General features: G+C 36.8%; 1 protein-coding gene across 1 annotated transcript; it reads right to left on the reverse strand.

Moving 5' to 3' along the window:
- Positions 1–204: 204 nt before the first annotated feature.
- On the reverse strand, positions 205–11,464 carry DR1 (down-regulator of transcription 1). The gene is made up of 3 exons (XM_026057571.1): positions 11,245–11,464; positions 5,722–5,885; positions 205–2,364 (listed from the first exon to the last, which is right to left on the reverse strand). Exons 1-3 carry the CDS (start codon positions 11,462–11,464, stop codon positions 2,218–2,220), a joined length of 531 nt encoding a protein of 176 aa, XP_025913356.1. The 3' UTR covers positions 205–2,217.
- Positions 11,465–11,467: the final 3 nt, after the last annotated feature.

Consider the following 11,467-nt stretch of genomic DNA (forward strand, 5'->3'; position numbering starts at 1 on the left):
GGAAAGAGAGCAGGACAAGCCCAGAAATACTGTTTGCAAATACATAAAAACCCTAGTGAACAGCAATGCCATCCAACAACACTCAGGCTGCAAAGACTTTGGTCGCAAGAAGTGTTCAATAGGTCAAAATGACAGCAGAGTTTAAATAGTCTTAAAGTTCTTCTTTATAACATTATAAATGCAATGAAGAAGACAGACTATTCATTAAATATAAAAGCAATTTTATAAAAACACATCAGAAGTTTATTGCTTGAAGAATACAGCATATGAAAAAAGCACAAGAATGTCCAAAAGAAAGGTCACAAGGATCCAAACATATTACACCATACATACCAGATGCAGTAAAATGTTAACCTGAATTCTGCATCAGAAAAAAAGCGTGAAAGTATATCTAATATTGTTTATTTAAAAGGAAAAGACTCAATTAAAATAGAAAGTGTGAAGGTGTTACAGTACAAATTAGAAAAGCCAACACTGCACATTAACATTGTATCACTAGACTAGATTTTCTACCTTTGGTACTTAAACCTTTACAGAAAACCACTTCCTTAGTCAAATTTTGCCTAACGTATTTCATGTAGTATCCATGATTTTATTTATTTAACTTAAACATTTAACAAATCTTTTTTCTGAGTTTTCACTGCATGAATGCATTTAAGGAAGCGTTCACATTTACTCAATAAGTAACTTAATGTATCTCAAATTTAAATCAAAAGTCACTATGTGACTGAGATCTGAAAATATACCAATTGTACCTTGTTCAGATCTTTACCTAAAAATGGGCACATTACTTTTTGTTTGCATCATTATGTAAACAGACTGCTGCAGCCCTCCTCAAGAATTCCGACTAGAGCAACTTGCTGAGGACCTAAGTTAAAAAAACAACCCACATTGTTATACGGCTATTGGATTATCTACAGCAGTATGCAAGTGGCTTTTCTATTCTGCTCAGATTAGTGTACCAGAAGATATGCCAATATTACTTCAAGTAACACATTAAAACTCAGTAATGGACACTACTGTGCTTTATTTCAACACAAAGAACAGCTGCTCATCCATTAATCAACAGAATTTTCAAATCAACTATCAAAAGGACTACTACATCATTTCCGTTCCATGTATTGCTGATCACTCTTGGGGAATAGTTTATCAAAAAACCTGGACTTACCTATAAACCAATTTGAATGAAGAAAATGCTATCTTTCAACAAGGTATCTTAGTAATCCAGTGGCAATCTAGTCTGGAAAAATGTTAGCATTATGCTGACAACAATGACTAATCAAGGTTAAATAAAATCCCTCTTTTACTGTAAGCATGCTCTTAGCTTCAGCTTTTGCCTTCGTAGGCTTGAACACTTAATCATTCCCAGTAACATCAGTGGAACTAAAATAGTTCTGTTTCATCAAGTTCCAGCTTTACATTTCAACAATATGAATATATCTGGACTACGCGAGAAATACCATCAACAACAGTTAACATTAAATTGGAGTGAAATAATAAGAATAATTAGTCCTCCAAACCAGGCAGTCTTTGAAATGAAATATTCAGTTAGTTAGGACTTTCAATGGATGTCATAATAAAACCACGGGTTTACTTTTTTCACCCCTATACAAAAAATGACTGAATTTGTACAACTCCTATTAAACATACCTTTTCCTAGCTTGGTGAAAATGTATCATTTTCAAATTTGTAACAAGTGTGGTATTTGAGCATATATAATATTTATTGCCATTTACATCCTCACTTTAAAAAGAACTAAGAATTCAGACTCTACTATACTGAACTCTGCCTTTTTCCCAGTAACAGATGTCTACTGTACCACTCCCCCAAAAAACAATTAAAAATTCTAAGTAAGATTTTATAGTTTAGTTAAAAGGGAAGAAATGCAAATGTGGATTTAGAGCTTTTTGTATAAATCTCACTATATTTTATAAACTTGTTTATTGTAACACTGTTTATTGATCAAATAAATGACGCACTGCTATCTAAAATTTCCATATACACCATTAAAAATCCAAAGTTGATATGATACTGAACCTTAAATCTTCAAGAGTTCAAAAAAAGACAGTTTATACATGTACAGCACAACAGCAGACACCCCTAGAATACCAATTGCCAGTCCATGATGCGTACAAAATTACAGGTAAGCATTCATTTCACTGTTTTCATTGTGCAGGAAAAATATTTCTTAGTGAAGACAAACTCAGCTGGTGAATTTCAGATATCATCTTCATCATCTTCATCCTGAGAGGATCCTGCCTGATTGGATGCACTGGCTGAGGCAGCAGCAAGCTGTGCTTGTTGAGCTGCTTGTTGCATCTGTAGCCATTCCTGCTGTGCCAGTTCTGCTTGCTGTTGTCTAGCCTAAAGACATGAATTCAATTGTTAGTCTTTCAATAACTTGTGAAGAATCTCTAGAGCACCTTAGCTTTAAAAGCAATTTTATTTGCACCTGCAGTTTCCAATAGGCCGTTTTGTATAACTTTTATTAATTGTACATACTTTCACAATTTGTACAAAAATGTTCAGCTAYCTTTAATCTAGAATATAAATGCCTTTTTGATACAGCCCTTTCATTCTTGCTGTTGACAAAATTTCTTCTACTGTACCCTGAAGAGGCCACCATTTGGAGCATTTACACTTACAAAAACAAGAGGCAGGAGCTACTGTACTTAAGTTCCATTTTAAGTATCGTGCAGAACCACTTCCTAATGGAAAAAACTAAGTGAGGCAAAGCAATGCAAAGTTTAAGCTTCAGCTTTAAGGGACCATAACATTCAATCAGTTCAGAGATGAGAACAATCCTGCTTTGTTGATTACAATACAAATACAAAAACTAACAAATGTGCTGTCCTCCAATCGTACTCCACAGACACGCTATTACAAAAACATCAAAAAAGCCATGTCTTGTTTTGCTAAGTTCGCAAATGAGGATGTGCAAATTGAGGATGTCTTTGTCGAGAATGGTACGTTCCTTTAATTACAGGTATGAAAGTTGCTAGCAAAACATTTCAAATAGTTCAGCTAGATGCCCACAAATTTTTCTATTGAGAGTTTTCACTTGTTTTCTGGCAGACACTATTATTTCAACAGTATTCTAGTCACTTGTGTTCAGGAACAGTTACAGCTTCAATTTTTGTTGTGTGTAAGCATTAGAAAGAATTCCTTGAAATTAAAATTCTTCAGACATTTTACTTTTCTCCTTTTGCAGGTCATCATTAAGATTGCAATAATTTCCTTTCCAACCCCATTTCACTCACTGAATTTTCCATTTTTTTCCAAAGCATCCACAAATTAGGCAGTTTTCCAGACTTCAAGATGCCCAAGGATGATGTTTTGGAAAGTGATCACAAAAACAGCTTTTCTACTTAGTATAAGTGAAAAAATAAGTCTTCCCACATTACAAGAAGTGTCACAATTCCTTGGTCTGTTCTAGCATAAAAAGAACAAACTTTTACAGGGGTAAAATCTCTTCTCAGTGAGGACTTTTCAGTATTTTCAACTTTAAGTGGTAGCAAAGTTACAAAGTTTGAAAACAATTTTTAAGACATTGTGAATTTTTAAATACAGGAAGACAACAGCATCTGTACTCCCACAGTAGGGGCATAAATATTTATCACACGCTAGATGACAATAGGGCTCCCTACTGACTTTGCTACAATGAAGTTTACTGTACACTCAACAAGGTGATGCACACGCATGCACCAAGAATCAGAGGCTCAGCACTTCACCCTGGACAGATCATTTTGTTCATGCTTACCCTGACATATTTATAACCACACCACTTTCTTAGACATTTGGAAAATAGGAAAAAGAAAGAAATTCCACTGGGTTGTACTGGCTAAGGGCCTTTATCAGGATCTGGTGAGCTTATTCTTTAAATGCTCAGGCTGTTTCACAGATGAACTTTACCTGCAATCTACAGTGAGTGATCCCTCCCCCACCCCCAAAATCACATCTGTGAAGGCCTTTATGTTATACAGATACCTATGGACATGCATTAACATTGGGATGTGTCATTCCACTGACTTCAGGTATTTACAGTCCTCCAAGATATAGGTGTCAAGCATTCACACTATTAACAGGAAAATATTTTAAAACTAGTGCAGGTACTTTTACCATTCAAGCAGTCAGCATTAGCATCATGATCTGGAATAATAAAAAGATGAAGCAGACAAACAAATATGCACTCAAGTAAATATTTTCAATAATAATTAAATAACCTTTTCCAACAGCATACCACAACTGATATTTCTGAAAACGAGACTGCCACCTTAGAACATAAACAAAGATTTTGCATATTAGCAAAGAATATTTTTTAAAAATGTATACGATCTTGTCAAACTTGTATGCATTGCCCTAATTTATAGACATTAACACACAGTATTACAAAATTCAAAAAAACCCCACATACCTCAAGAGAACATTCTTCAGAAAAAAATGTGGCTTACATAAGGTGGCAATTGTTTGTCTTTATTTTACTCAGGAGCTAGTATTTCCTCAACACAGCTTTTTGCTGCTTTTTATTTTGTGGACCATGTTAACTTATTTGAACAAAAATTAAGGAAAAAAAAACAGGTATCAAACTGTTACTTGTAAATCCAACCCTTATTTCAGAAGAAGCCATGTTGGTCTTTTTAATGCCAGCACAGGCAGACAAAAGTTAAGCACACATAAATTTGTCATAACTAAATCCCTGAAGGCTGATGAGAGCCATGTGGTATGCTGAAACTTCAACTGCCTTAAAATTCATCACACACTTAAGATTAACACAGGTGGCATCTCATAATATGAAAAACAGTTATTAGCGTTTTGGCAAGATATGAGAATAGTAAAGCCAGAAGAGAGGAGGTTGCAATAATCAGATGTGGTAACACAAATGAAAAAGCATTTTCATGAGAAGAAATTCAAGTAAGCAAATTGAGAAAATAAGGCTCATGCCTTGAGTGAGAGAGGAAAAACAAAGGAGATGCTTTTCACATCGCTTAGTTTAGAGAATGGTCTTATTTTCAAGCAAAGAGAAAAAGAGAGGGAAAGATGGTGTAGAAAGATAAATAAAACTGGCTTTTCAAAATTTAAACTTGGGGTTGTTTGCAAACTATCTGGAAAACCTGCGGAGGGGAGAAAAAGGTGGAGATGAAGGACTACGTACATGTGTCTTGCAAGGAATCACCTCCTTAAAATTTATGAATGAATTCACTCAATCAGAATCTTACCAAAAATAAAGGAAGAAGAGAAGGGACAAATTAGAAATTCCCAACAATTAAACATTTTTTTCAAACACTAAGAAAATATTTGTGCATTGATGGTCAGAAAAGATATTTCTACTTTTTAATGCCTCAAAACTGGTAATTTCCTAAAATACCAGCTGTCATTCCTGTATCTTGTCAGACAAGTAATTCTTAATGTATTCTCTACAATAGAATGGAAATACCTGCCTTAGTATCTGGGGGGGGGGGGGAAGGCTTTTTAAACATAGAAAATAAGTTAACTGTTTGTATCAAAGTTCTATGTGCCAAATTACAGAAGTAACATGAACTAGCATCTTATTTATTGTCTTTACTTTCCCTAATTCAAACAGGTCAAGGTCAACAGCATCTTACAAGCCATAGCAATCTACAAGGAACAGGATACTTCTAGAGGCTTGCACATGTTTTTGTGGCACTAGATCAACAGCATTAATTATTCCAACCTCATCAATACCAGTACTGTCTCACTTACTTTTGCAAATAATTCCTGTTGCTGCCTTAGAAGCTCTTCTTCTGGAATGCCGAGATTTTCCAAGCGTGAACTGGCCTTTCTCCTCTTTAGTGCTACTGTTTTGCATTCTTGTAAGACTTCTTTTACTTCACTGATATAGGAGCCAAAACCCAAACTTTCTAGTGCTGGAAAGAAAGAAAGAAAACACATTGTTCACCTTTTGTAAGATTTCTGACAGTAGGTATCAACTTGTTTATTCAAAAGAGATCTTCTAAAAAAAAAAAAAGTCACTTTGAGCATTTTTCTTTCATCAGCTGATGAAACACTGTTTTCATAATGATCTGACAGCTATTTTCCCTGTCTCTTCTCCTATGCCATTTAAGAGTTCATATTATCAGGCTAGAAAAATTAAAGGTAGTGCAGTACATCCAACTAGTCTGTACTTGAAGACAGCTCAGGAGATTCAGATACATTTCATACTTTCCCTAAAGAGGTAGGCATTATTCTCTGAAGACATCTTTCTCCCATGTTCTACCTATCAGAACCAAGCAGGAATTATACAACCAAGAAGTCCTTCCTGTCTGAACTGTTCACCTTTAATCTCTTGGGGATTCTATCCTTCCAGTTTTGCTGCACGTTTTCAACAGAAGGTAAATTAGCTACCTATTAGAGCAGAAATATGATGCATGGAAAGTGATTGCAGATCTTTCATTAAGACAGAAATAATGGATATTACCTTAGAACTATCCATTTTCGCATTTATTTCTTAATATCTAAACTCATATTTCAAATGTCAAAAGGTTAACAAGATCATATTTTTATATAAATATATATATATTTTTAAAAAATCTATAAACTATGTATGACCTTTTCTTTATTATTTTATTTCTAGAGAGAAATCCTTTTATTTAGCTCCACATGCAAATGCGTTCGGAAATAAATTCCTATGCTTTCATCGGACACAGAAAATACAAAAAGCAGCTATCTCCTACAACAACAGTCTTTTCAAGAATGGAAAATTAAGGCAAAGGATAAGAAAAAAAAAAAGAGTAGAGCAAGTGACAAAAGGCACACTGTTTCTTGATTCACCTATTTACCTCCAAATGCCTACACCCCCTCCAAGAGGAAGCTATTACAAAATATGCTAAAAATATTATATAAACACCAATTTTATTAGAAACAAGTCTCAGCTTATTATAACAGCTAGTACACCTCCAGTGTTTATACAAATTACAGTTCTCCCTACAGAATGATAGATCTTACTTTACTTCAACCTTATGTTACAAGCTATTCAAGAAATAGTACTAGAACAAACTACACAACAACAATCATCATCAATAACTTGTTATAACCAAACTCTCATTTACACTAATTCATACTACATTTTGATATCAATTTTGTAAGCGATCTTTTCCTACCCAGAAGTAAGGAGGCATGCCATTGTATTATATACCTAAACACTAACCCCAAGACATCCTGCAAGTTTTCAGCTTCCAAACTGTACTCAGGAGACAATTAGTGCATTGTCTTCAATACAACAGTGCAGCGCAGCTCTCTAATCATGCAGGACTAGCACTCCTTTAAGAGATATCATTTATTTGGAAAATGAATTTACACAATATCTATTTTTAAGAAAAATTAAAATACAGTCTAATTTAGATATAATTAAATGACTTTAAACACAGTATACCAAATCAGCCTCAGCCCACCCAGATACCAGAAACAAACAAAAAAAATAGTCCACAGTTTCCATAGAACCACCAAAATCATTCAATAACTTGTTTAACATGACCTCAGCAGACAGGAGGCAAATATGTTTCATGGTGCAGAACTGGTTGCTTAAGTGGCCAATAAATGCCTCCAAAATATTTAAGAGCTCACTGAATTTTAAAACTTAAATATATACACTAAACTATTCCAAGTCATAATTCATATTTTTTAAAGAATATAAAATTAAGAGCCCTACAAGTCTAACTTCACTAAGACAAACCATCACAGCACATACACAGATGTTCATCAAAAGAACATTCATGGTGATCAGGCTTGGCAATCTGCTGCATTAGAGTATGAAGAACTGCCTAATCTGAAGTGAACAGTGAAATATTTTTATAGAAATTTTAAATAACATAACAGATTATAGGCAATAGATTTTTAAATCTTTCTGAAACACATCAAGGCTTTACAGAATGCATGCATGGAAAGAATACAAATCCCTTTTTAAAAGCATGGTGCTAAAATGTGGGATAAATAGGTATTATTTCAGCAGAACTACTGTTCCACCAAAATTCAGAATCTTTCTACTTCTTTTAGAGACTCTTAAATCCACATGTCTATTCAGATTGCTTAAAGTTTGGTGTCTTACAGAGATTAGGATGATCACACCACATTTAAACAGCTGAATCCCAAAACACAGCATATTCAAGGAAAAAAAAGGAAACTTCTCATAATTTACAAACACCAACATCACAACTGTCATTTCTCCAGCTTCCTCCCTTCTTAAGGACTTAAGGGGCAGATCTCTGATTAATCAGTATAGCACAATTAGTTCTATGTTTGTTTTTAATACAGCCAGGTCATGCACATCTGTGACACTTTTACTTTTTATTTCCCTTTAAAATGAAAATAACTTCCAAAGTGAGATTCAAAACCTTAACCATTTTTTCCATTAAATGCTAAAGTAAACAGTATCGATATCCTAACAGTTCATGAAGAGATGCTATAAAATTTCTCATCAATTCACAGCCCACCTTACTGCTAGACAAAGCCCACCTACAGTAGCCCACCTACTGTAGACAAAGTAATCAACTTCAGGAAAATGCTGATTCAACATCTCACCATTTTCAGAAGTCAATGAAAGACTAATTTCTCATAAAATACTGCTTCTTCACATAAGAAACTCTCATAACTCCATCAGATTAGGCTATTTTCTATGCCAGGGCAGAAGTATTTTTGTTTTTTTACTAGAGCCCTGCACCCACAATTGGATTCCCAACAGTGCAATTCCACAGTAGACATGGAGACAATCTCCACGTACTGTTACATAGCCTTGGTGCTTTGGGCATTCTCCAGGCAAGCTGCTTTGTTTTGTTGCTGTTACTGAGCATTTGGCACAGTCTGAGCGCATCTACCAAATCAGATCTCTCATGGGATGCGAGCAGCCAGCGCTGTCCTTTCCCTGTGTTGGTTCATGGCATTGTGCTGGTCCAGTGTTTGTGCTACCACACAGTGAGACAGAGTGGGGAATTCATCTACCTGAACATAGCCCAGAAGGGAGGGGGGGGGTCTAGTTCAGCATGTGGCCACACAATCATTTTTGCTAGCACAGCAAAGGAACAAGCATCTTATGCACCACTGCTGCCTACAGTGACAAACTGTATTTTCACATTACCTCCAACACAGTCCAACTGCACGGTGTCACCAAAAGGTGCAGTTCTACCTTCTTTCTCCTTCCTCCTTCCCAGCGAAATGCCTTCCCTGCCCCTTGCACCAGATCTAGCAACTGCATGTCTACAAGAGTCAGATGAACAAGCTCACCTGACAGAAAACTATGCGTCCTCCCAATTCCCACTGCCCCAACTCACCCCTGTGGCTACGCGATCGCTAAATCCAGCTCCAGAGAGGGCACAGAAGAGTCCTTTAGGCAGCAGCTGCTATTTAGACTGGACCAGGTGTGATGTGATGTACCTTAGCCTCATTTTACTTCTAAATAAGCTGGTTTAAGCAATTGAGAGGACTAAGATATCTAGATGACCGTAAGACAACAACATATTTTTGTATTACTGAATTTGTTAGCATCATTGTGGCAAAACCATGCCAAGAGGTATTCGCACATCCTAGATGTTTGCTAATTTGAAGACCAAACTACAAAAATGCTGAAATGCTATGTCTATATACACATAACCTCACCATTTCCAAAATGACTGATCTAAATCCTCATGTTTCACAGAGGGATCATCTGCTAACTAATCAGTGTCTGGAAGAAGTGAATAGCACCTACACATCCTTAAAGATAAGAACAGCAGTAAATCCAGGAACAACTCCTTCCATCCCTGGAGCATTATAAAAAGGATAGATCTCCAAGTTTTATTTGGTAAAATCTGACTAAAATGGACATATCTAATTTGAAAACAACCCCCCTTTTTTTTTAAACCCTGGAATTTGATGACTCAAAAACATAGAAGAAGGCATAGACGAAATACTTGCTTGGGGATCACCTGCTGATGACATAGGCACAGTCCTAACATTTCAATTTCCACTTACTCTTACAGTTTTGGATATCCTATCAAAAAGTGTCCTTTGTTTTCAAAAATCCAGACTAATCCTAGGATAGCAATAAGTGAAAGTTTTCCAAGAACCACTTCTACTGGGCAGAAAAATACTTTAAGCAAATTATTTATTGTTCTCAACCTTAAAGACCATCTCTATTCTCACGTTAAGGACTGAACTCAAACCTTTTGGTGATCACTTGAAGAAACTTTATGTATAAGAAGCATCATACCAAAGTATACTTCCATGTGTAAGCACAAGTTTTACCCTTTAAATCCTGAACTTCTGTAATAGAACTGCTTTTCTGAACTTCCTGTTACCAATTTTAAAATGCATACTTTGTTTAACATTAAAGGTCATATACGGTGTGTATTTTCATCTGCTGTCCATAATCCAGTCAGGTACTGTAATGCTTCTGGTGAGCAAGTTGGCATCACAAAGGAATCTGATTTTTTTTTGTTTGTTTGGTTTAACTAGAGAATCTAGTAGGATGTTACCAAAACAAAACACACACCAAAAAAAACAAAACATATTTTTCCCCCCATTAACTTGATACCTTTGTAGCCCTGGAAACAGCTCTACTACAAATGGTACTCTTAGCAGCTCTACCAGGCAGCAGAATGAGACACTCTGGCCACTTTCAGTATTACTACTATTAATCTGTTTGCGTCAGACATGGATATCGACAACCTTTGCTCAAGCAGCAAAGCGAATGAAACAAGACACAAGAAGAGCCACACTGGAGATTTGAGTATAAGATAAAAAAATCTCCCTGTTTGTGGCAGAATCTAAAAAAAAAACGAATGACAAAGAGAGAGAACTCTCTTTTTACTCAGCAAAGGGAAGTGCAAGTCCACAGCAGAAAGAGATGCAATAGCATATGCCATGTTTAGATATTTTCCACAACAGATATGAATGCTTAATTTTTAAGCTATCAAGCTCCAAAGGTAGCCCTGCAAACGTATTTAACTCTTTATATAATGCAGACAAAGAGACTGGATTAAAGACTAGGCCCCACATACCCAATCAGACATACCCCTTTGTCAGCCTCCAGTCAGAGAGGCATTTAATCAGTTCAGGATCTTAAAGCATTCTGCAAGAGCAATCTGCGTGATCACTCTACAAAGCAGACTTCGTTCCGCGGGCGCAAGAAGCGCCGCAAGAAGCAGCGGCCCGCTGAGGCAGCCCCGGCGCCACACAAAGGCGGCCCACGCCTCCCCTCCGCGCCCGCCGCGGCCCTGCCGGCTGCCTCCCAGGCCGCCCCCGAGGGCGACTCGCCTTGAATGACGTGCTCGGGGGAGATGGTTTTCTTCTCCGACTTGTTGCAGATCTCGTTGGCCTCGGAGGAGATGAGGTGGATGAACTCGGTGCAGCAGTTCACCACCAGCTCCCGGGCGTCGTTGGCCACGCGCACGTTGGGGAGCGTCTCCTTGATCATCTTGTTGATGGCCGCCCGCGGGATGGTGAGGTCGTCGTCGTTGCCCGAGGACGAGGCCATGCC

The sequence above is a fragment of the Apteryx rowi genome, unplaced genomic scaffold (assembly GCF_003343035.1).
Source record: "Apteryx rowi isolate R43461 unplaced genomic scaffold, aptRow1 scaffold_14, whole genome shotgun sequence".
Lineage (NCBI taxonomy): Eukaryota > Metazoa > Chordata > Aves > Apterygiformes > Apterygidae > Apteryx > Apteryx rowi.